Here is a 24,346-nt window from a genome sequence, read left to right as displayed (position 1 = left end):
TTGGTTGTCTTTCTCACCGTTGCTTGCTTGTCTCTCTATTGTTTCCTCTCCCTTGTTCTGCAACCCAACACAAGCTAAACACTCAATCCCATTAATTTCCAGAAATGGATATAACCCATCCTTATGCTTTTCAGACAGCTCATGTGTTACATTCTATTCTCCTTTTCTGTGGCTGTCGTATTAATTATAGCTCTTTGAGTTCACACTACCTACTGGTCTACATTCCATATTGCCTAGAAAATGGAAGTGTTCTCCCCTGGTGGCCATGCTGTATCATCATCAACATTGTGAACAGTCTTAATATCCGTTACCTTCTTAGGGTTGAGCATGTGCATTCGATATTGTAATAAACAAGGCTGAAGGGTACTCAATGCATCACAGATTATGCTATCATAAGACTAAATGAGAGCGTGAACCATGATCCACTAATATTTTTAGGTTCCAGACATCCAGATGTTTTAAAGAGAAGCCTAGTAGCAACGTGTAGCCTAAATACCTGTATGAATTTGACCTTTGAGCCTTGCACAGTAGCTATTTGTTAGTCAGTGCAAAGTGCCATATTTGCAGAGTAGTGGTTGGCCCAAGTGTGAATAGCTACAACATTTGAAGAAGAGTCCAGCATGCTTCTTACTCACTTGTATGCTGAAGGTACAAGTATTGGAATCTTTTAAAATTAGTGCTAATTTTTAAGATAGAAAGCATCAGAAAGCTAGTCTGTTAACTAAAGCGTGTTGTTCCTCTCTCTGAATGTATGTAGATACCAAAATATCCAGCGAACTATTGCAACGGAGCGGACTGAAGATGATGGTGTAGTAAACAGGGTGGAGAGAGTTCCCACTGGAGGAGGAAGTGACTCTGAGGCAGAGCCTTCCCAACCAAGCTCAGGTATGTGAAAAAAAAGGTATTGAGGATGTATTCAGTGCCACTCAGTGTTGGCATTCAGTTTTGGGGAGCACTGGGGACTGGAACTTCTTTATACCAGGGTGCAAAAGCTAATTAAAAGAAAAGAGGTTTAGACCTGAAGCTACAGGTACAAAAACAGATACAGAGCTTCAGTTTTTTAACAACTACTAAGACAGACAAAGCATTTTTACTTTATTACAGTAAAAATATTTATTATTATTTGAAATTAAAATGGAGAAGGTATCTGGTTTTTGTTCAGCTTTGTAGTTGCAAAAAGACACTTCTATTTTTGCTGCAGCATGACTTTGATCTTGGGGCCTTACAGTTTATTATTTCTGGGCATGGCTTCTGCACTGCCACATTTGTGTGGTCACACCTGCAGTGGCCCTGGCATGGAGTATGGAATATTTGTTTTTTTTAAGGCTGCAGCTTTGTGATAGCTATGAGCTGATCTAAGTGTGGGTTGCCACTGAAGGAGGCACAGCTGTCTTTTTGCTCATCACCAACTCATGTGACAGCACCCCATACCAGAACAGGCAACTGATCTGTCTGAAAACTAATCCTGTTTCTTGTAGTTAATGCTCTTTACAGCCAGATTGGTTCTTCCATCTGGCTCATTAGATGACTAGACCAGAACTGGTGCCAATATGAAGAAGAAGAGGAGAATGCATAGCAAGGGAAGGTTGGGCTGGGCAGGGAGTTATTCTACACTTCTTGGTGATAGTCATATTTCCTTAAAGCAGTTGTGAAACCATCACCTAAGGAAATACATACACTTTCGGGTAAGAATTATCAGCAATTGGACTAATGCCCACTCTGCAACTTGTGGACCCACAAAAATAGCTATCTGCTTTGTTTGAGAACTTGTGCCACCAAAGCGAATGGCCAGTTCTCTTCCTTTGGATCATTCTCACCCCCACCTAGGTTTGTGTTCTGTGTTGGCTACAAGAAGTAAATGTCTTCTTGTCATCCTTCTGTAAATAGCATTGGCAAATATAAAGAATCAGCACAATGTCTGCTTGAATTTTCTTAATGTTCCATGTTGAAGAATAGAACATGGAAGAATAGTGAACCTGCATTTTTTAAACAAGTTTGGTAAAATATTCAATTTTATCTATTTGTTATCACGATCCTTTAGGTGTTTTTAGGTTGAAAATGAGTTTTGACTAAGAATGTTTAATGCTTGATATTAAAAATTTCTTTGCAGTCCTTTTTATTACAATTTATATAAGCCTTTTACCTACAATGGATCTTACAGGAAGAATACAGTACTCTCTATTAGCAGATGAGATGGAAATGAGTTTCACATTGTGTTGTGGTTTAACCCGGTTGGCAGCTAAACACCACACAGCCGTTCGTTCACCCTCCCCCTTCCCTCTCTGGGATGGGGGAGAGAAACGGGAAAGTGAAGCCTGTGAGTTGAGATAAAGACAGTTTATTAAGACAGGATAATAATAATAATAATAATGATAATGGTACTACTACTAATAATGTGTACAAAACAAGTGATGCACAATGCAATTGCTCACCACCTGCTGACTGATGCCCAGGCTATTCCCGAGCAGCCGGCCCCCCCACCCTGGCCAGCCACCCCTATATATTGTTTAGCATGACGTCAGATGGTATGGAATACCCCTTTGGCCAGTTTGGGTCAGCTGTCCTGGGTCTGTCCCCTCCCAGCTCCTGCTGCACCCCTAGCCTGCTCGCTGGCAGGACAGAGCGAGAAGCTGAAAAGTCCTTGGCTTGGTGTAAACACTGCTCTGCAACAATTAAAACATCAGCATGTTATCAGCGCTCTTCTCATCCTAATCCAAAACATAGCACCCTACCAGCTACTAGGAGGAAAATTAACTCTGTCCCAACTGAAACTAGGACACATTGTATTATTGCTATTTAAATTATAAGTAATATAGTCATTAAGTGTAATATTTATAATCATTGACTGCCATCACCTACATAATAAAATAGTAATTGAATAGGAATTGCTACCTAAGTATTTAGGTCTGTTTATTAATGTAACATTCACTTTTTTGTTTTAACCCCAAAGAACTATTGAGTGTAATGTATATCATCTTAAGTAATCAGGAAATGGTCTTTGCTGTGGATATTTTATTGCTGTTAGGAGAAAAAATCCATACTGTATAAAATGCCAAGAATTAAAAGATCAAGGAGTGATGCAAACCTCACTAGAATAAGAGAAAGCTGCAGTATGATATCTTTGCTATTTGCCGTTTAATTTAAATGAGAAACATCAGAACGAATACAATTTAGGCACATTAATCCAGATTCTAAGCCACTATAAATCAATTTAACTATAGCAGCGGATCCAATCTGCAGTCTTAGGTGGATAGCATAATAAAATGTGTATAGGGCAAAAAATTGTGATAGTTGATAATAAGAAAATAAGAATCTATATTTATTCTGTTGATGACCTCTCCATCAAATTTCCTTGGACTGTAAATAAAAGTTTGCTTGTATTTGAAAATACCAGAACTGCACACTGAAGCCATAATTCCATGTTAGGAAGCATTTTTCTGGTGGCTGTGGAGGTCAAAGAGCTCCTACCTCTGCAGAATTCACATTCTGAAATGCTCAGTTCTGCTCCTGTGCTTCATGAATCAATACAGATTAAAAATTATCCCTTTGTGACTCCTTTTTTTTTTTCCTTTGCCATATGAGTAAACAAAACCACGGACTTGCCAAAAATGATGCAATTACAAGTAAAGGGTAGTGTTTTGCAGCACCAACATGGAAATGGGTGGGGCAGGGGACTTCCTTATCTCAGCCTTGCTACCAGATGCTTTCTGCTGGTGATCCCCTCAGCCTGGATTGGGAAATCTGCTCTCTCTAAAATCAACAGTGCAAGGAAACAGTCAGGACCTGGGTAACAGTAGTGTCACCTGGTATAAACTCTTGTGGTCACATTGATGTTCAGAGCAGTAGATACAACCCAGAGGTTTTTAACAAACAGTATAGAAGAGCATCCAGCTCCTGCCCTGCTACTGTAAACACTGCAGCACTAACCATAAGAATGCTTACAGTTTTGCCAGCAGGCTTATCTTGTTAAAACAGAGAGCGGAGGTGTATTGGGCAGGATAGTGCTCCTCAGTAAAGGTTAGATACTAGACTGTGCTTGCCACTATGTTAATACAATTTTGCTGCTTTCATTGTTTTTTTGTCCAGAGATTAGGAGGGAAGGTTCACTTTCTCCTGTGAATTCTCAAAAAATCACCTTACTGCTGCAGTCTCCAGCTGTGAAGTTTATCACCAATCCTGAGTTCTTCACTGTGCTGCATGCAAACTATGTGAGTAATTATGATTTGCTGTCTTACACTACTGCTTTCTGAGTCCAGACTCTGTGCCCCAGGCCTTCAGGTGGAATGTACACTGAATTTGAATTGTGTGGCTTGGGGCTCAGTTGTCCTCTCTGAGCACCAGACCAGGTTGGGGACAGCACAGGCAGACTGATCCAAGAAAAATCTTTCTGGAATTCTGCCTCATACACAGAGTTCCTCGAGAAGCACAGAGAAGCTCATTAATGTTATCCTTCCAGATTAAGTAGGAATCCTTGGTTTCAGGTTGGTTGATTCTGTTGTCTGTTGCTGCAGGGAGTGAGTTTGTTACCTTTGGAGCCATGTTCCTGAGAAATCTTACTCAGATTCCACCAAATCTCAGGGGAACAGAGAGGGAAAAATTATTTACTCCTGCAGTTTGCACTCCCAAGAAGCAGGTGGGCATAATGCAGTGAAAGAAATACTGACTTGAGTCAGTGTATCTGTTTTGGGGGGGAAAAAAAAAGATTGAAACTGAATTTTTAAATATTCCAATCAGTTCTTTTTTTTTTTTTTAATTAATGCAATAAGTCTGTATATTTTGTTGCAAACCTGATGTGGAATGGAAAAAGTTTAATGGTAGGTCAACCAGGAGGAAGCAGATGATAGGGAAATCTCACAGGGATGTGTAGTTATCAGGTTCCAGTCCTAGTTTGCCTGTCTTGAATGTAGGTTCAACTAGACAACCACACAACTTCCAAATATTTGGAAAGTCTTCCGGTTTTGGGTAGGGATGGCCTTTCTTTTTGACAGGAAAAGAAAATAAAGCACTTTACGAGTTGTCTCTGCACAGGTCTTTAGCTAATGACAAATGTCCTGTTCTGGATGTTGTACTTGTTGTGCTGAAGCCAGCTGTCCATTTCCAAGTCTCTGGCAAAGTTTATTGCCCCTGAGATTATTGCATCCTGCAGAGGAAGGGATATATTAACTCATCTAAAATTGCCTGAACTATGCTATGGAGTGCACATAATTTCTTCCATTGACAGGATGATATATGATGATTTATAGCTGCAAGCTGTATCATTTTCCTTTGGCGTTGTTTGCAAAAGGAACAAATGAATCTATAGTGGTACAAGGAATAGCTCACGAGATTAGGTCCCAACTTCATTTCTCACTGAAATAAAAAGAGAGGCCTTCAGTTTGAGCTTATAAAATTGTCTCTAATATGGGAGCCATAACAATCTGGTGAAACATCTGTCAAATAGTCATACAGATTCCACTTGCACAGAAATAATGGCCCACGTAACTTTTGGTTTAACACGGTTGTTATATTTTAACCACACACCCCTATTAAAATTTCAAGCTATTAATTATACCAATGAAGTTGGGATTGGAAAATGTTATCCAGCAGTTAGAATTAAAAGGGAAAAGCTTTCATTTTGCAGGTATTTAATTTCCGTGGAGGGATAAAACTACATTACATTTTTTGTTTCCCTAGTGCAGCTCAGAGATATTCAGTTATTGATCAAACATCAGATCAAAATATAACTTCTGTCATGGAGCAGGCTGTGAACTCAGCAACTTGCAATCATGAAGCTTTCCTGGGTTATAACCAGGTCATATCTTCAGGGCAGAGATCATATCTCTGTGATTTCACAACATACACCAATGTTTTACCATAATTAGGGACCCTGAGCTGCAAGACGTGTATTCCCTTCTCAACACTACCACAACGACAAATCCTTACATGATAAAAATAATACTTGTAAATGTTTTATTGCATTGTAGTGGTTAAAATGCATTAAAAGTACACAGAAATTGAGAATTGAAAGCTGTTGGGTCAGATTCTCTGGGCAGATTTCAGATACAAACACTGGGGCTCACTTCACTGGAGGCACATATCATCCAATGACCCTTTATTGCTCAAGAAGACCAGGACAGCAGAAAGTACTTTGTGTAGTATAACAAAAGCTTCAGCGAGTAATTCAGTCCTTTGCGCTGACCAATAGGACCAGCACACTCATTTTCTCTTTAGTGAAATGCTCAGAAGGCATGCAGATTGCTGTAGTTTCCCTGCCTTGAGCTTTCTCCCTGAAGTAAAATATCCAGGAGTAGCCTGAGAAAAAGTGTTGACACTGCACATGTATTTTGTGGTACTGTATTGTTGAATATCCTGTGGCAACAAATACAGTCCACTTTGGCTCCTATTCTGCGGCCAGATCAACATTAATGAATGGATGCTCCCCTAAGAGATGTGTTTAATGTCCATGGTGAGATACAAATACCTGCCTCAGGGGTAGTGTTCATCTCACTCAGGAAAACATCTCCATCTGACATGCTTTTTAGTCGGTGCAGAAACAAATACTCAGTTCCAGGAAGCGATTCATTATCTTCCAAAAATAGACAATTGAATGTGTCTGTTTCTGTCCTGTGGCTATAAAGTGACCGTAAATAAGGTAACAAGCTCAGCTGTAGACATCTGTAATGCAATCCTCTTCAGTTGATGAGTTCTATCACAAACATCTTGATTTGAATTATACCATAAATGTATGTTCACAGCTCTCTTTGCATCTTTCTGGGATCATCCAGTCACAAAAACAGGCTTTCTGTTGGACTGTGAAAGCCCTGAAATAGGCACAACTGCGTGCATCTTGAGTGGGTGGTGTTTTAGCTGACTGGTTTGGGAGTGCTTTAGGAGGCAGCCTATGCACAGGCTAGCTGTGCATAGTGTGTGGGAAGTTTCTTACTTTTAGATGTTTGTGTAAAATAGTCATTCAAATCAATGCGATGAGATGAAAATTGTTCTTGACTTTAACAGTATATGTTTCAGTTCTTTGGGCATATGTCCCATGAAGTAGCTGTTGTTTTGATATCAGAATTGCTTTTTCTCACTTTTGTTTTCCATCTCATAGAGTGCCTATCGAGTCTTTACTAACAGTACCTGCTTGAAGCATATGATTCTGAAGATCCGTAGAGATGCTCGTAATTTTGAGCGCTATCAGCACAACAGAGACCTGGTCAATTTTATAAACATGTTTGCTGACACCCGACTAGAACTTCCTCGTGGCTGGGAGATAAAAACTGACCAGCAGGGCAAGGTAAGTGTGCCAACAAAACTAATCACTTGCTTAACACAGCACACCAGCCTACAACGTCACTGGAGGTCCTTTCTTTCTTGACTCAAAACTGGTGAAGGTTTGGTTTAAACAATACTTGCAGCAAGCAGAGTTATTTTAAAAGCAGAAAAAAGCTTCAGGAACAAACACTTCAGAGCATAGCAGTGACCCTCTAGCCTTCTGTGGAATATCACTCCATAGCCAAGGCAGCACTGGATTAACAAAAACGTTTCACCTAGAGCTTAGATCTGTCATGACTGCAAAATTTGGCTTAGTGTCTGCCTCCATTAAACTTTGCTGTGTGACTTCTGGAACTACCCAGAAGGTTAAAGAAGTGTTCCCTGGTAATTCTGTTCTCTTCTGCCTCGTTTACCTCATGGACGTTACATGTGTTTTTGAGCTATGTAGCTTTAGGCATTTCCCAAGAGCTGTTCTAGCTTAGGCTGAGAAAGTCTTGTCATTTGCAGATACCATCCATGGACATCCTTAGCAGGTGATTTCTGACACACAGTTGCCAGCGATTTTCACTTTATGATCCCGTAATACTGTCAGTGTTGGTTTTCTTCTTACAAAAATAACCACTGTATATCGTTCCTGTGTTTCAGTCTTTCTTCGTTGACCACAACAGCCGTGCTACCACTTTCATAGATCCCAGGATCCCACTGCAGAATGGTCGTCTCCCTAATCACCTGACTCACAGGCAACATCTTCAGCGACTTCGTAGCTACAGTGCTGGAGAGGTAACAGTGCTAGTATCAATACAGTTCCTTTTGACAGCAATCTTCTGTAGAATTAAAAACACTTCTTACTTAAAATGTGTTTGAACAGATGTTCTTGTGGATTTTTATCTTCCAAAGGAAGTGAGGGATCTTTTATTTCTGAAGGGTTTATGTAAGTGCTTGCTGGTAATGAAGTTTTATATTTTGACCATTTTCAGAGTAAAATGATAAACAAGTAAAACTAAATAACTAAAGTGAAATGATATCAAACCAGATTTTAAGAGAAGAATCCATGTTTGACATGCTAGCTGTGCTTTAGTAAAGGCAAACCATTCATTATTTGTATAGCTTGATACTTCAACAGCCTCGTTTTTTCCTTCATTCCCCACTGTGACACTGTGCTCTGAAGAAATATACTCCCTAGCAGGTGTAGTAATGCATGGTGAGGTTTGCTTCCCTAGCCTTCAAATCATACTAAAGAATCTTTCATATGTTTCATGGGGATGATTTTTGTCACTGAGAAGTATGGGAGGATGATAGAAGCATAAATCCTGTTTTGGAATTGTAGTGTTAAGGAGGAAAGAGTACTGGCAATCAGATTCTTCATACAGTTGAAGCTTTGTAAAGATCAGAGCTGAATGGGAGTAGTTATGAATTGTGGCCAAAGAATCCTCCTCTTCCAGAAAATCATTATGAGAAATGCTTGTGAAATTAACATCGAAATTTGTTGCAGCCAGACCACTCTGAACACCTCCAACTGCCAAAGGGGCTTGGTATCAGGAACTGGTTAGGGTGTGAGGTCAGTACTTCAGGACCAAGGGCAGGCCATGCATAAGTAGCTTTGATGATTTTTTTTTCCATTTGCAGTAAATACAGTAAAATATTTTCTGAAGATAGAAGTGTATCAGTGTTTCTTTCAGTTATATCTTCTCCCCAACTTAGCAACTTCTGTCCGTCAGCAGCCTGCAGTTTAGTGTTTTTATTGTGACTGATTCAAGTGATATGAATGTGAAAGTCACCCACATGATGATTCATATTTGGGCCCATGTTTGCCTGGGGCTTCCTTACAAATTCACCCAGTCAAGGACAGAAACACTGCTGAGCAACTCAGCCAACCTAGCACAAGAAATACACTTGGTTCTGCAAGTGCTGGCAAAGCTGGCAAAAACAATTTGCAGTAAACCCAAAATGTCATGTACAGAGAAGGGAGTGAAAAGACTTAAATATGTCTTAGCAATGACATTCTCTGGGGAAACTGTAAACTGTTCATCAAGGCCACTGGTTTGGCATGATCAACCAATGACACAGGGCCTTCCGTCTATGCAGCCATCAGTGTTGGCACCCTCCTCTCCCTGTCTTGGTGGCCCAGGTTCCATGGCACTTATGCACCTTTGTCACAGCCAGTAGCTTCCCCTTTGGGAGTATCAGCCCTTCCACTGGAAGCACTCCCATTGGTTTCCAAGGACTTTGGATCAGTGCCCGAAAGCCCACCGTTTACAAGGAAAAGATTCAACCCTTTGCAACTTGTCCCATTTATCAAGAAATGCATGTTCCATTCCATTTCTTCCAAGTATATTTAGATGTCTGTATATAAATATAAATCATGTCTGTCGGGACACAAATGGGGCTTTGTCCTGGCCATGTGTCAGCTGTCTGCGCTCCAGTTGGTTTCTTTGTTGAGCAGGTGGTGTGGCCTCTGGAATCTGTCACCAGGGTGGTATGAAGGACCAACAAAGGTGACCACCAGTCTTGAATATTATGCACAGATGCCAAGTGAGCATGACGAAGAGCAGAGTGGTGCAGCTTCAGATTTCTTGTGGGTGCCAGAGAGGGCATAGAAAAGAGCTAGGACAACGAAAGGCAAAACTTTCCTCCCTGTCTTTGCACACACACAACTGACATCCTGCCCAAGTGCCAAAACGGGTCATCAGAGTGTTTGTGTGGACCTCCCAGGGACTTTGTGACACTGAGTGATCAGCTGAGGAAATAGCAGATAAAAATCATAGGCATATTAGCCCAAAGTGGAAAAAAGAAATAACCCAGGTTCACACAATCAGCAATGGCTTTGAACTGAATCATCATGAAGAAATGATTACAGGTCTAAGAAATTATGGTCTCAGTGCTCAGCAGCAGACAAAAAGAAAATGCAATGTCTGGAATTCTTAGAAAGTGAATAGAAGTAAAGGATTATTTTATTCAGCAGAGAACAGGCATTGCAAAAACTAAGTGTTGGAAGTAAAATCAAACGAATTCAACTGAAATAAGGCAAGATTATTTAAACACAGTGAGAAGAGTTAACCATAGGAACTAATGATTTACATGGTTATTGTGTCCCCATTTCTTCATAATTTCAGGCCAAAACATAGTCCTTTTCTGGAGGATATATTCCATGCAAAAGTCCGTTTTGTCTAACCATCATGTTCTTGATCTCCTTGTCTAGGTATAGTGCAATAGGTAGGTTGTTGCGATCAAGTAACAAATGGTGATCACCTGCTCTGCCTTCCATGACATCCATGAATCCTATAAATCCTTGTGACTAATCTTGCCTAGTCAATATAGTAAATAGAATACCTTGCATCACTACTAAAGAATTCAGTTTTAGTATTTCATATATAGTTTTAAGACTGCTTCATGAAATTAAAACATGCAAATAAGTTTCCTCAAATATGTCAGTTTTCTTTGCTTTATGGCATTTAAAATCTATTCTCAGTAAAGAACGGAGATAACAATCGCACAGCTTTGCTGTAGAAGGCTAGCTGTTGTTTTCCAAGTCCTCTTATTCAAAGTTTATCCAACTATTAACAGGTCAAGCAGAGATTCAAACTGTCTTTTTAACTTAATCGGTATGTGGTGGGTCGGCTGTAGTTGTTTTTTGTTTTGTTTTGTTTTGTTTTAATTAGAAAAATTATGTGTATAATAATACCCCATTTCCCTCTTCCAGGAAAGCATCTACTTCATAAATTATTCTGTAGTGTTTATGCTTTTCTCTATGTTGAAGTATTCTCCTAAATTAATTACCTCTGTAAACGCTTTTAATGTCCACCTGTGTAGATTCTTGATATTAAATGGCATAATATGTTATGGACAAAAATGCTACTTTTTTAAGGGAATCAATATTTTAGAAAGGAAAGTTGATGCTACTTTTGGTTACCTGATTTTTGAAAAAAACCTTCCACTCACTCTCAGGGACTTTCCTTCTCCAATGGAAGTCACAAAGTACGATGAAAGGGTAAACATTTTAAAGACAAAAAAGAAAGAAGCAGGTATCCATAACTGAGCATCAAGAGTTTCTGATTAGTAGGAAAGACAAGATGTATGAGGATGTAGCAGTATATAAATCTCTTTACTGACCCAAACCACAGAAAGCAAGTGGAAGGACTCAAATATGCAGGAGCCTCTCAAATCCAGCAGTGATATAAAATCTGGGAAACAGTATTTTATCATTGGAAGGCTCCTGTGGTAGGTTTGGACTCCCCACTCCAGTCGCAACATCCCAGAATCAATGCTAAGCTGTTAAACTGTGTCTATAAATCTGTCAGATCACCCTGCACTAGGTGAACCAGGTCACTAAGTCATTAGAGGGGTCACTCTTTTTTTTTTTTTTTTTTTTTTTAATACAAGAATACTGTGCTAATCTAAATTAAATGATTCAATTAGAAAGTCAGGACAGGCAAGGCGTTTGTAATTAAACACTGAATTGAAGCAGTCAATTGTACTGTATTAGCTAAAAGATTAGAAAGAGGAGTATTAGCAAAATGGAAGGTAAATAGTAAATAGACGGCTGGGAATTTTCCAGTTGTTTTGCCAGAGAAAAATTGTTCAGAGTTGTAAATGTGCAAAGACTAGGATCCAAACGTAGCATTAGCAACATCTAATGATGGTGATGAAGAGAAGTACAGCACCACACAATTTATTCTGTTCAGGTGCGTACAGAACTGGGTTCTTACAATCCAGTCAACTTTAACTGTTAAACCGGAGTAGGAAATGGAAGCGGGGAGTGGAGGTTTTCCTTCGTGAGCTCTAGCCACATTTCCTTTCAAAATTCCTGCTTCAGGAGAATGTCTTCAGACACACAAACTGACAGCACTGGTAGGCTGGCCAAAAGAAAACAAAAGAAAACAAAACAAAACAAAAAAACTAGTTTACATGAGCAAGGGGAGGATTCAGCCCCAAGCTGGGCAGAAGTACTCTGCAGTCGTCATGTGTCAAGCGTGCTCATTTTTGTGGGAGACAAGGGTTTAATACCTCTGTTATCCCTCCCTTCCCCCCTTCCTACCTTCTAGTCAGTATATCTGGGTGTAGCAACAGGGGTGCAGGATTTCTATTTGTCACACATGAGTCAGAGATCACCCTTAAAAACAGGCTCACCCCCTGTCAGCCCTCACACACAAGCTGATTCTACAAGGGCCTGGGGAGAGGCCTCCTCGCCTGACCTCTGGAGCTCCATGAAAGTGGAGAAGCTGAGCACAATGTGATACCTTAGGATGTGCAGTCGTCCTGCATATCCTTGCTAACACATCCTGCACATCCTTGCTTGCACATCCTTGCTAACAGCTGACCACAGGGCAGGCCAGAGTGTGGCCCTCACTACGCTGCCAAAGACAGCCCAGGAACAGCTGTGCCCGGAAAGGCTCCATGCCCACTGTGGCAATGGTTTATAGGGGACCCCTTGTTCCTACACCTCCTCCTTCTTCCATAGCAAAGAGTGAATGCCGTGAAGAGCACATGGTTCCTGTCAGTGTGGATGCCTGGGTGACAAGGCAAAAGCTGCTTGAGCTAAATTTGCAGTGTCAGCTGGCCCATGGGGGTGTAAGGAGACAAAGGGAGAAGGTGAGATTTAGCCCAGAACAGAGGGCCTTGTGTCTTATAATGGCTTTAGGACAAGACTTAGAGTGCAAGCCAGTGAGAGCAGAGAGAGTACACCTCAAAGCTGTTCCTTAACAGGGTTGGAGAGGAGACACTATTTTCACAGCCAACGCTTTCATTACATTTATGCAGCTTTTGACAAAAATGTATATGCTGCTTAAATTGCATCAATCCCAGTGGCATTCATTGCTGTTGCAGTTAGTACATTGTGTATGACCTGCCTGAAAGTTCAGTCATAAATTGCCTGTTTTTAAAGGTGAGAAGGATTGGACCAAGATTAGCACATCGGTCCATTAAGTACTGCAGGCTTGACTGTTCTCCCTGATACTGGGATAACTCTCTGTAGTCAGCAGATGTATAACAATATAAAATGGGTACAAGCAAAATCATAACTGAATCATAGAGCAAAATGTTCACCATGCACTTTCACAAGTTTTGTGTTTTCAATTAGAGTACATTTAATTAGCATCATTAAGATTTTTCATTGTTTAACCTGCGTATTGATGCGTATCAAGTGCATTCACTGGCATCTTGTTACACATAAACTTCTTATGCTTTATGTGCTCCAAAGGCAACTTGCCAGTCACATTTAGCTTCTCAATTTTCATTTGTATCCAGTTGGAAGACTTGGCATTTGGCCATAGCACTGAAAATGGATTGGCACTATTTGCTTGGATGCAGAGCTAAGCATTTAAAATATTGGAGTTGGGGCAATTTCTTCCTGAACTGGTTGCCAAGTACTACAATTTGTGCCATGAGGAGGAAGCCACCATCTGCCCAGTAGAATGGCAGTTGGAATTCGTGCACATCTTGTCCTCATATAGGGTGTGTTTGCACCAATTTTGTAGTGGTGCTTCTCTGTTGGCTTCCCTGAGGCCATATTCTGGAGGAACACACATGTGTGAGGGGTGGGTTCCCTTCAGTTTGCCCAAGCCCGCATGCAGTTACCCAGAAAACAATGATTTACTGAAGACATTGCCAGACCTCATTGTTTGTCTTGTATCCTTATATCTAGGTGTTTTCCCACCTTCTATTGTATCTGCCTTCTTGACATGAATCCCTCCTCTAGGTAGTGTATTTAGGACAGTGTTATTCTTCAAATTAAGTGTCTTAATTAAGTAATGGTGATAAATTTCCTCTTTACTTCTCCTTTTATCTACTTTTCAGATTATGTTCTTTATTCAGTATATAGGATTCAACATTTATTTCTGGTCATGCAAGTTAGGCAGCCCTCCTTTAGGATGATATGGCCCTTCTTTGACCTGTGCTCTACCTAGGTATGAGGAACACATCATTACTTGACTCTTCAGCTGGCTGAAGTGTAAAGCTATAATTTTCATGCAAACTTTCTGTCCTTTAGTCAGTCAGCATCATGGGCCATTCGAAAAAAAAAAAAACAAAAACAAGATCAGAATCATTCTTACCAACTGATGTGCTGCCAACTGCCAGTTTGCCCATTCTTTCCCTTTCTTCCATTGTTGTAGGCCTCTGAAGTCTCTCGGAACAGAGGAGTTACTCTGTTGGCCAGACCAGGCAATAGTCTTGTAACAGCTATTCGAAACCAGCATCATCATGAGACATTACCTCTGGGTAAGCCAAGTTTCCCTTTTCTTTTCAAAGCAGTGCTCACAAAGATACTTTTTAGATCTACTCATCAACCACATGCAATGCTTCACGTTGTCCTGTGCCTCAATTAGCAGTGCAGTCAGCGTGCCCCTACATAGTCACAGTGACGTCCAGAAGGCCCCCACAGTGCTAAATAAAGCCTCTGTATCACTTTTTTGCTTTTCCAGCTTACAATGACAAGATTGTTGCATTTCTACGCCAACCCAACATTTTTGAGATGCTGCAGGAGCGTCAGCCCAGCTTGGCCAGAAACCATGCACTCAGGTACTGCTTTGTTCCAGACTGCTGACGCCGAGTTCCAGAAATGATTTCTTGTAGTGTAAAAAGCAAATTCTGGTAACTGTAGTAAGAAAGATGAACTTAAGTCCTATGCAGACCTGTCAGTAAATGTTATTGAATAGCAAAAACTGTCTTCACCTACGGTTAATCACCTTGCTTTTCAGAAGATAGGGTTAAAATAATGTTTTGATGGAATTGAGCAGCAAAACCCCAGTAACTTCAGCAGAACCAGGATTTTACCTTGTGTTTGGATCTACACACATGCCATGGACATAGTCACCCTAGATTTTATGAAGAAATAGGAACGTTGTGAAGTAGATTATACTCCTGTCTTTATTCTCATGACTTAATGGTAGTCCTTTCCAAAGTAATTAAATTATAACGTTCTTTTTCTTATGCCCATTCCTTTTCTACTAGGTGTTAAAAAAAAAAAAAAAAAAAGACCATAACCAAAGCCAATATGATTTAAAATTTGTTCTAATTCCAAAGGTTAAATTAATTGTTTTGGCCTAGAACCTGAGTTGATGTTAGTCTCAGCAATGCCGTTGTGCACCAGCTAAGAGTTTGGCCCAAGGGTTAGTTTGCCCTGTGCAGTAACAAGTGCAGCTGGGGGCCGGTAAAAAAGGGAAGGAGGAGCAACAGAAAAGCCTTCAAGATCCTGCAGTGCAGTTTCTGCAGATAGCCCTCTTGACTTGTTATTTACACATGAGGGCCAGACAAAGGTTCTTTGGGTGTAAGGATTAGGCTTGCTTCCTGGAAAAATTAGTACATGCAAATAAAAAGAAGAGAAAATGAAAACTGCTGCCTGTATTCAAGATGTACATTTCTGTAACTAAGAAATTTTTATCTTCACCATCAAATTATTCCAGACTGTTTTTCTCCTCAGCTGTAATTTGAATTCTCATTTCTCAGAGAACAGATGATGCTTTTATCTCCTTTTGAGCAGAGAACAAAATTGACTAGCGATAGGGACTAGACAGCTTAGCCAGTGCGTAATGAGATTTGTAACAGGATATCGAGCCCTTTGCCTCCAGGTCATTGCTTTGATTATAGCTTAGGTTAGGATTAATCCCAAGCTACCATCTAATGCTCATATAGCAGACCTTAAGTAAACTCCTAGGAGACAAATGTCCATCTTTTACAGGGCTTGAATCTGCAAAACTACAGCCCCAGCCAGCAAGGTTCTAAAGTACATCCTTGACTTGAGGTAGAACCCTTTGACTTGATAATACAATAAATATTCTTGGATTCTGCGGTGCTTTAGAAACACACTTGCACATTGGGGTATATCTCTGTATTTTCCAAGGTCCTAATCTGTTAATAGGATCCTATCTTATGCTTCCTGTCCTTGTTAGCATTCACTTGAAGCAGCAAAATGTATGATTCTATACATGCACCATGTAACTTCTGTTATCAACCAATATCAAGTACATGTTAAAGTGCTATTTGCCAGCTAGAACCGGCAAGTAAAAGTAAAGCGAGTGGTATTACGTGAAATTCTGTTAACAAAAGGTGATATGTTAGTTGTAGCCTTAAACACAAAGTCTGTCACTGACAGTAGCTATAATGCTATACATGAGCTTGGAAAACTAAGAATTATTCTGTTTTGTAACATATGGTATAATTTCTCTTGCTTTAAGATCAGGCAACTGAATGATATATTTAGATTATTTTTTACCACTTTGTTAGTGAGTTTAGAGAATGAACCAGGCAGTTAAGATGTCTTCTATTTTTGTAAAGAGAGAAACGGGAACTGGCAAAATACCAAGGAATAATTATTTTATATGTATCTCATGCCTTGATCATGGCATGTTTTCTTCCTTTTCTTTTTTCCTTTCTACACTTGTCAATAATATTTATCTTTCAGGGAGAAGATCCATTACATTCGGACAGAGGGTACACATGGGCTTGAAAAGTTGTCCTGTGATGCAGATTTAGTAATTCTGCTGAGGTAATCAATTTGTTCAAAAACTTAATATTGTTACTTACAGTACCAGAGAAGTTGGCTGGCTCTTTCTTAGCATAATTGGAAAGATTTATTAAATCTTCTAGGCCATTTATAATTAGAATAGATTCATGGCTGGTGATCGTCACCCAAAATAATTCAGCCAACATATGTCAGTCAGTTCTTACTTCCTGGAAGGCAGCCTCCATCAGTGAAGTAAACTCCATCCCCAGCCAGCTCAATCAATAGAGCTGTTACCATCAAGTAGCAGATAAAATGTTAATATGTTTCCTTTTAACGGAAAAAAAAATCTTATTTCCTTTATTCAAAAGGAAAAATAAAATATTTTCTTTTAAAATACAAGTAAATAATATAACTGCTCATGAAATTGCTAGTTTTACCACAGTGGTGCAGCCCAGATATGCAGGGCTATGTCCCACTAATGAAACCTTGAGGTACAGTGAATGTTGTTTGGATAATGTAGATAAGGCTTTGCTTTTACTGGGACTTGGGAGCTTAGTCTTTAAGCCCTAACTGCTTTTGTTTAGCACAGTTAAGAACCTCTTTGTATTTTCCTGGGCTTACATGGAAAATGTTGCATTACCCAGCAGGTTTGGGTATGCTGCATAGCACTACCTAGTGTGAGAAGTTATTCCCATCAGCTTCACCTGAACGGTCACAGAGCTGAGGTATACATGACCAAACACATGACCAAAGAAAAACAACCTGTAAGACAGATGTGCGTGTCTTTGTTTCTCAGTTCTAAATTGTAGAAGTTGTCCACGTTTACCACATAGTCTCAGATCATGACATTCTATCAGTAAATTGAGGCACCATCTTAGCATGAAATGTCTAATAAAATTTATTGTGTTCTTCTTTGTTGCTGGTGACCATGCTTCATTTGGGAAACCTGTGGTTTTACAAATCCAACAATTCAGAGATTTTCCCAGACTTACAACTGCAGCAGACTTGCAATATACTGCATGTTTACATTCCTTCATGTGATGAATGTGAAGCAAACTTCTTTATATCACTTTTTACATGCAGCCTTTTTGAAGAAGATATTATGTCCTACATACCACTGCAGGCCGCTTTCCATCCTGGTTACAGTTTCTCTCCTCGCTGCTCACCCTGCTCATCACCCCAAAATTCTCCAGGTAAGGGGATGGGGAGAATAATACAAAATCTTGCAGTTGTGGTATTTCTCCTGATAAATAGGAAGGAACAGATTGAGGAAAAGGAACACACTGAGAGCCAGCATAACCTACAAATTCCAGTGCCCATTCCAAATCTGACCCAAGCTGCTTCTTTTCTGGATCAGTTGTCATTGCTGTTACATGTCTGTTGAAATGTTAACAGTATTTAGAACAGAGAGATCAAAAATTTCCCATATGGAGGAACGTATTTTACTGCTTTTCATATGGTTGGGAAGGATTAGGGTAGGAAAAGAATAGTGTAGTCCAAGCGTAACTCTCACATGGAAGCACATTTATGTTATGTGACAGGAGCAAAGAGCAACTTCCAAATCAAAGGTTTATTGCAATATTTCCAGTACTCCTATAAAGTTAACTCACCTCCACTTTGTGCTCCAAATACTTCACCTCTTCTCAAGACCCATCTATTTTAAGACCTGAGGGGATCATCTTGATCATCTAGTCTGACCTCCTGTATTGAGACCATTAACTTAGGTTTGAAAGGAGACATTTTTTCCAGAACGACATGCTGTCTGAGAAGGTTATTTCCAGCTGTGGTATGTCTCTGTAGTTATTGTTTATGCTATAGAAATTCAAGGAGCTAATGTCTCCCTTTTGCCAAGATATACAACCCCCACCGCAGTCTTGCTGCATAGCTGTGTCCAGTGGTCATTTTGAGAGAAATAGACAGAAATGTGATCTGAAGAAATCAATTTTTGGCTGAGATTTTAAAGCATTCATTTAAATTACCTGGTTTCAAACAAAATTAATGGACAAGAGATGTCCAAATCTGAGAGGTGGCTATGTAAAGATCGATTTATTTTTTTTTTTAATGTGAAGAAGCTAAATGCTCAGCCTTTGTCTACAGAAGAACTGTTTTGTCAGAATGTCCAGTTGTCATTAATGAGTTTGAACAGCATTGTAAATACAGTTCCTCTCCTCTGCATCAGGACAGATCATAAACAAGCCTCCTGCAAGACAAAATATAAGTATTTGGCAAGAGCATGGCTTACAGAACTGCACTGGTCTTTATGTGTTCTGGTGAAAAGACAAGAAGGGCAAATAATTTCTGGAAACATGCTGTCTGCTTGCTTATTTCTGCCACTGGTTCCATAGCCCATGAAAAAAAACATTCTCTTATGTCATGGGGCACAAAAAATCTAACAAAAGAAAAGAAGTGTCCTGAGGGATTCTCTTCACACAGCATGTAAATACTCCTTTCTGCTTTACCAGCAGAGATTATTACTAACATCTTTCCCTACTGGCAATCATGATACTTTGTGCTCCCACTAAATGTGGGGTGGTTTTTGTGTGTTTTTTTTTTTGCCTTCATATGGAGGATTTTCTGCCAGATTTCTCATAAAAGAGCTTGTTTATATTGTCTTCTCTAATGAGAAAGGGAAATGGGATTTCATGGATCCATTCTTTGACGCTTTATGGCATGGCACTGCTTCATATAAAAGGACTAATCAGCCACTTGAAAATGCAGATTTCAAAACAAAACAGGTCCCAAATTGCTGCAAATCTGCTGTATATGTGAATCATAATAGGAAAATGTAGCATTTCTTGCTGACATAAATCCTTCTCAGTGCCACAAAGGGTTTTTGTGTTGATGGCTGGAAGTGTTTAATATACAGTCAGATTAACTCTGGGAAACCTGATTCCCAGTTTGGCTGGGGTGCTAGGCTCCAGATAGAAGCACTGCTTTGAGCTCCAGAGGTTTAATCCTGCTAAGTAAGGGCATCTCCTATACTATGCAGAGGAGAGAGATCTCTTAAAAGTGCAAAAAGGAAAGAAAACCTAAATACCAATGAACATGAGTGGGAGTTACGCATGTCACTCTTTCTCATGCCTTTCTGATACTTGAATTTCCATTCAGACCAATGACAGTTAAAGGCTCAGGTAACACAAAGGCACACACAAGGACAGTTTAACAGTTCTCTTAGTGAAGAAGATATAGACACTGGAAGTCATCAGAATCACTGAATTGTAGGATCTTAAAACTCCATTAAAACCAGGTAGACCAAAATTAATACTGAGTGCACAAAACCCCTAAATATACCTGTAAAAAGTTCCTAAAGTGTTGTTAGTGAGTTGTGTCTGGAAACATCAGCTGCATGATTTGGAAGAATATAAAGCCCTTATATCTCAGAATGCTGTTCATTTTCCCACCAGGACTGCAGCGAGCAAGTGCAAGAGCACCCTCTCCATACAGGAGGGACTTTGAAGCCAAGCTACGCAATTTCTATCGAAAACTTGAAGCCAAAGGATATGGGCAAGGTCCAGGTAAAATTAAGTGAGTATTATGACAAGTCAGTCAAATAGTCTAATGTGTTGTAGCATTGTCTTTCATCATTATCAATGAATGAACGAAGACACTGATAGGAAGTGGGAAACACACCAGAGATTGTATTTCACGTGTGAACCATCAGGATCAGATAAGAGTGTATCCTTCAAAAGAGTGACCTTCAAGAAATTTTTGGGGAAGTTTTATGTCTTACAGATTCATACTCTCTTACCTACCTATTTAACAGGAATGTTGGTATTATTACCTATAATTCACTAGTAGGAAAATCATCCATACAGGCAAATGTCCATGGTAATTAACTAGACATTATTACCATCTATCTCATTGTAATGATATAGTAACTCCAAATCCTTTGTATCTACATATTAATATAACTTGGGACCAGAGTATGACCTTATAGAAGTTATCCCATCCCATGCAGTTTTAACTTTCAGTAGTTGGTTATGCTGTTAGCCCTGTTGGATTTGAACTAGCAAGATTTCTGCCTGTCTTCACCTATTTTGGGGATCTCTGTCACTTGGTTGTGGACTTGGCTTCCCAGACAGCTTAGTAGTTGGCTTGCAACTCTGCACCTTCTTGTGCTTGATTGAGTCATCCTACTTGGCTAAAGGACTATAAGTTTCTTAGGTATTTCCTGGGCATCTGGTTGAATTTATGCATCACTTTGGCTTCTTACCAAATCACATCTGTTGTGGGGAAAAAAAACCTGAAACCAAGCAATTTATTCCAGGCAAACGTCATCATCAAAATATTCTTACAGAGGTTGGGAGTCCTTGCTGTTGGTTATGCCTTTCAGTGTCCTGCTAAGTGGGTTCGAGACATACACAAAGTACATTTCAGTATGTCTGTCTTAAAGCGTCTATGACATATGAACAAGAAAGATTTCTTAACACAGATGGTGTTTAAATGCACTATTCATTAAGTTGTTTTAGAGGCTGGCAGGGGAGTGAGAGGTGTGTTGTACAAGGAGAGGCTGATACTCCTTTTGTTTACCCTGCTGCAGAAGCAGTAATTCCATGCACATTCACTGGATTAAATCCGGGAAGTGTTTGAGGCCAATCCCAGAATGCTGTGACCTTATATACGCAGGAAACTGGCAGCCCCCTCCACTATCCAAATTTGAGTGTAGAGGTGTTAAAGAGAGCAGAGGGTGTTAGCAGTAGAGCAACACTTTGAACCTAATCACAGCTTTGTGAAGAAATTCACCTTTGAGGCATACAGGAAAGCTTAATGAAGCAACTCACTGAAAACCCGTACTGGTCAAGTAGCTGTGCACCAGCGGACACAACTTTATTTGACTTCTTCGAGACTGAGTCTCTCTTTACCAGCTCTTGTTTACCTTCAGGCTTACAGACTCACACCAGACTGAATCATCAGATCTCTATTTCTGCCTCCCTTTGCAGGTTAATTATACGGCGTGATCACTTGCTGGAAGGCACCTTCAACCAGGTAATGGCATATTCACGCAAGGAGCTCCAGCGGAACAAACTCTACGTCACGTTTGTTGGCGAGGAAGGGTAGGGAACCACTAAATGCTCTCAGTTTTGAAGTAGCTGTTATGTTGCAAAACACTTACAGAGTTGACTAAGGCTGAGCCTCTTGTTACGTATTGTTTTTACTTTAGTTCTCGTTTTACCTCTGAGCAAATGGTCTATTTTAATTAGCTCAAATGTTTGTTAAAATATCAAAATAGCAAAAATGCTTCACTTTCCTGCAGCGTCTTCCATCTAGATGTCTCAAAGTGACAATTTAAGCGGTGAAATCTGATGTCACCTTGTCGCCATGAATGTTTTGACTAGATGGAAGGCAAAATTGAACTAAAAGCCCATGGTTACACACTGAAGCACTCTCATAACTATAATTACAGACCAGGCCTTTACCCCTTTTGTTACTCTTCCTCTTCAAAATGAATCTGGTTTTGGTTCAAAAAAATTTTGCTTTGCATGCCATCTAATGATCATTTGTTGCCCATATGTGGACCTCTTGTTTCTGGCTGAAGTGCGAAGCATGAATGCTGTTAAAAGATTAGTCATAACTGTTTAATTCACCCAGTTGGAAGCTGAAAGCAATAGAAATCTCTTGAGAAAGCATGTTCTCAGGAGACTTTCTGCCAGCCCTACAAACTCCAGAACAATGTATGTATGATAAGCAAGCCACTGACTTTTTGTTTCTAAATCTAAACAGAACCTTTCAAAGCCATCCCATCTCACCCCAAGAGCTACATTGTAATCAAGGCTTAATCCATATCCTTTTATAATGGAGAAAAACATTGTGCGCGTTTCCAGTGTTCCATATAACAGAGGCTTGAAATCATATTTTCTAATAGTTTTGTATATAAGGTTTCATTTGAAAAACAAACAAACAGCAAAAGACAAAAATATGAATAGGATTTCAGTTTCAAAGTTACTAAAACAGTAAGGCTCTGGGGCATCTCTCAGCATGTCCAGCAGCTGCTGACACTGTAAGCTCTGAGGTGGCATGTCAAATGAAGAATTCTGAAGAGCTGAGTTTGTATGGAGACATGTTAGGTCCAGTGGAAAATAAAAGTCACCAGTCTCTCTTTGAGTTACTCAGAGACCTCAGTATCAGGGGTTTTCTTAATTATTACTTTTTATACTCCATGGATTTCAATATTATCTAATAGAGGTAGTCTTTTACAGCTGTTTTTGCCGCTGGCTTGCAAGTAAATCATAAACATGCAGCATACCTCAGTTTGCATTTTTGGAATAGTATTCTAGTATTCTAACACTGTCCAAAGTCATAATGTTTTCCCCACATCTCTAATAACTTTTACTGTGTGTGGCACAGTATCCTCAGGAGAAATCATAAACCAATTTGATTTGCAAATTCATTCATTCTTCACTGATTCATTTACATCTGAAGATACACTCCCCCAGGGTTTCTGCAGTTTAATGTTAGTATAGGTTCTCCTGGAGGGACTCCAAGATAGCAACTCCCCACTGAATAGTTGATGCTGTATGGCCACATGATGTTGTATGGGCAGAGCTTCCCATGTGTTTCAAAGTTAAAATGACATTGAAAATCAACTATGAAGGCTTTATGATGAGTTAATGTTTTGCCCAGAAATGCAATATCTAGTCCCTCCTTGGAGGTTTTTGATTATAGGCAGGTGTTGTTTGCAGTTCTTTTCTCCAGCCATCGGCACTCTTAGACCAGTGTTTTAATGTCTATTGAACCAAATCTATAACGTGGTTAGCGCTAGTGGTTCAAGGGGGCTTATTACCATCTCCTTTTGCTGTTGTTGCTTTAGGCTCACCCACATGATCCTAGGGCCAAAGCTGCTGAAAGAGAACAGTACTGAATCTCCAGATATAAAGCACAGAAGATGGGTCTGCCTGTCCTTTATCATCTTTCTAGTTGCACAAATCAATCATTCAAACTCTTGTGATTATGCTTCTGTAACCTTGAATGTATTAGAAAGCATACTGGCCCAGCTGCAATTTTCCACTTAGCTGGCATTTGTTAAGTTGAAGGAATAGCGCCCACCTCACAAACTGTTTCGGCACACATGATATACGGCTACAAACTTTTTGGTCATATTGCTGCATTTAGATCTATTTTAGATTGAAAAGCCTACCTACCTACCATTATTAAAGGACAACCTGCTTTTAATAAATCCATCACAGCTGGGATTAATGCATTCGTGAAGCTTTTTGTTTGTTTGTTTTTCAAGTTGAGATAATTGGAAACAAATTGATTTAAAATTTGAATTGGAAAAAAAAAGGAGGGGGGGAAATGCTGATTTTCTACAGCACAAAATCATGCAACAACAAAGCTCAACTTAAGGTGTACCACATGTATTTGAAACTATTAGGAAATTAGGAGAGCTTGGATGAACAACTGAGGGATCCCCATTCCATCTTAAATGAGTTCATCTGAGACTTGGTCTTCCTCAGTATTGCCCTTATAGTTTTACACTATAAGAAAGCATCCTTGGGGCTAGATTATATCTTTGGTTACATCTCAAGTGTAGAGGAGTAAGAACAATTTCTGCTTCTGTCTGGGCTGTCTGATCTGTGAACCCAGGTGTTCATAGGCAGTTCAAACCCACTCACTAAAGAGTTAAAAAGTTATAGAAGAGTCTTTGCCATCTGCTAG

The 24,346-nt window shown here is 39.8% G+C and overlaps 1 protein-coding gene across 11 annotated transcripts in view; it reads left to right on the top strand.

Annotated features, from left to right (window-relative positions):
- HECW1 (HECT, C2 and WW domain containing E3 ubiquitin protein ligase 1) overlaps positions 1-24,346 on the top strand; it is a 263,523-nt gene that overhangs the window by 201,093 nt on the left and 38,084 nt on the right. For all 11 annotated transcript variants that reach the window (XM_080578352.1, XM_080578347.1, XM_080578351.1 and 8 more), the window contains 10 exons: positions 758-885; positions 4,087-4,208; positions 7,088-7,273; positions 7,897-8,031; positions 14,361-14,466; positions 14,670-14,766; positions 16,649-16,732; positions 17,774-17,883; positions 20,095-20,215; positions 21,631-21,744. In XM_080578352.1, coding sequence (XP_080434478.1) covers positions 758-885; positions 4,087-4,208; positions 7,088-7,273; positions 7,897-8,031; positions 14,361-14,466; positions 14,670-14,766; positions 16,649-16,732; positions 17,774-17,883; positions 20,095-20,215; positions 21,631-21,744 — 1,203 coding nt within the window. The remainder of the gene's footprint in view (positions 1-757; positions 886-4,086; positions 4,209-7,087; positions 7,274-7,896; positions 8,032-14,360; positions 14,467-14,669; positions 14,767-16,648; positions 16,733-17,773; positions 17,884-20,094; positions 20,216-21,630; positions 21,745-24,346) is intronic.

This window comes from Anser brachyrhynchus (assembly GCF_964034855.1).
Source record: "Anser brachyrhynchus genome assembly, chromosome: 2".
Lineage (NCBI taxonomy): Eukaryota > Metazoa > Chordata > Aves > Anseriformes > Anatidae > Anser > Anser brachyrhynchus.
The sequence above is the reverse complement of the archived record's forward strand: the minus strand, read 5'-3'. Positions and strand labels throughout refer to the sequence as shown.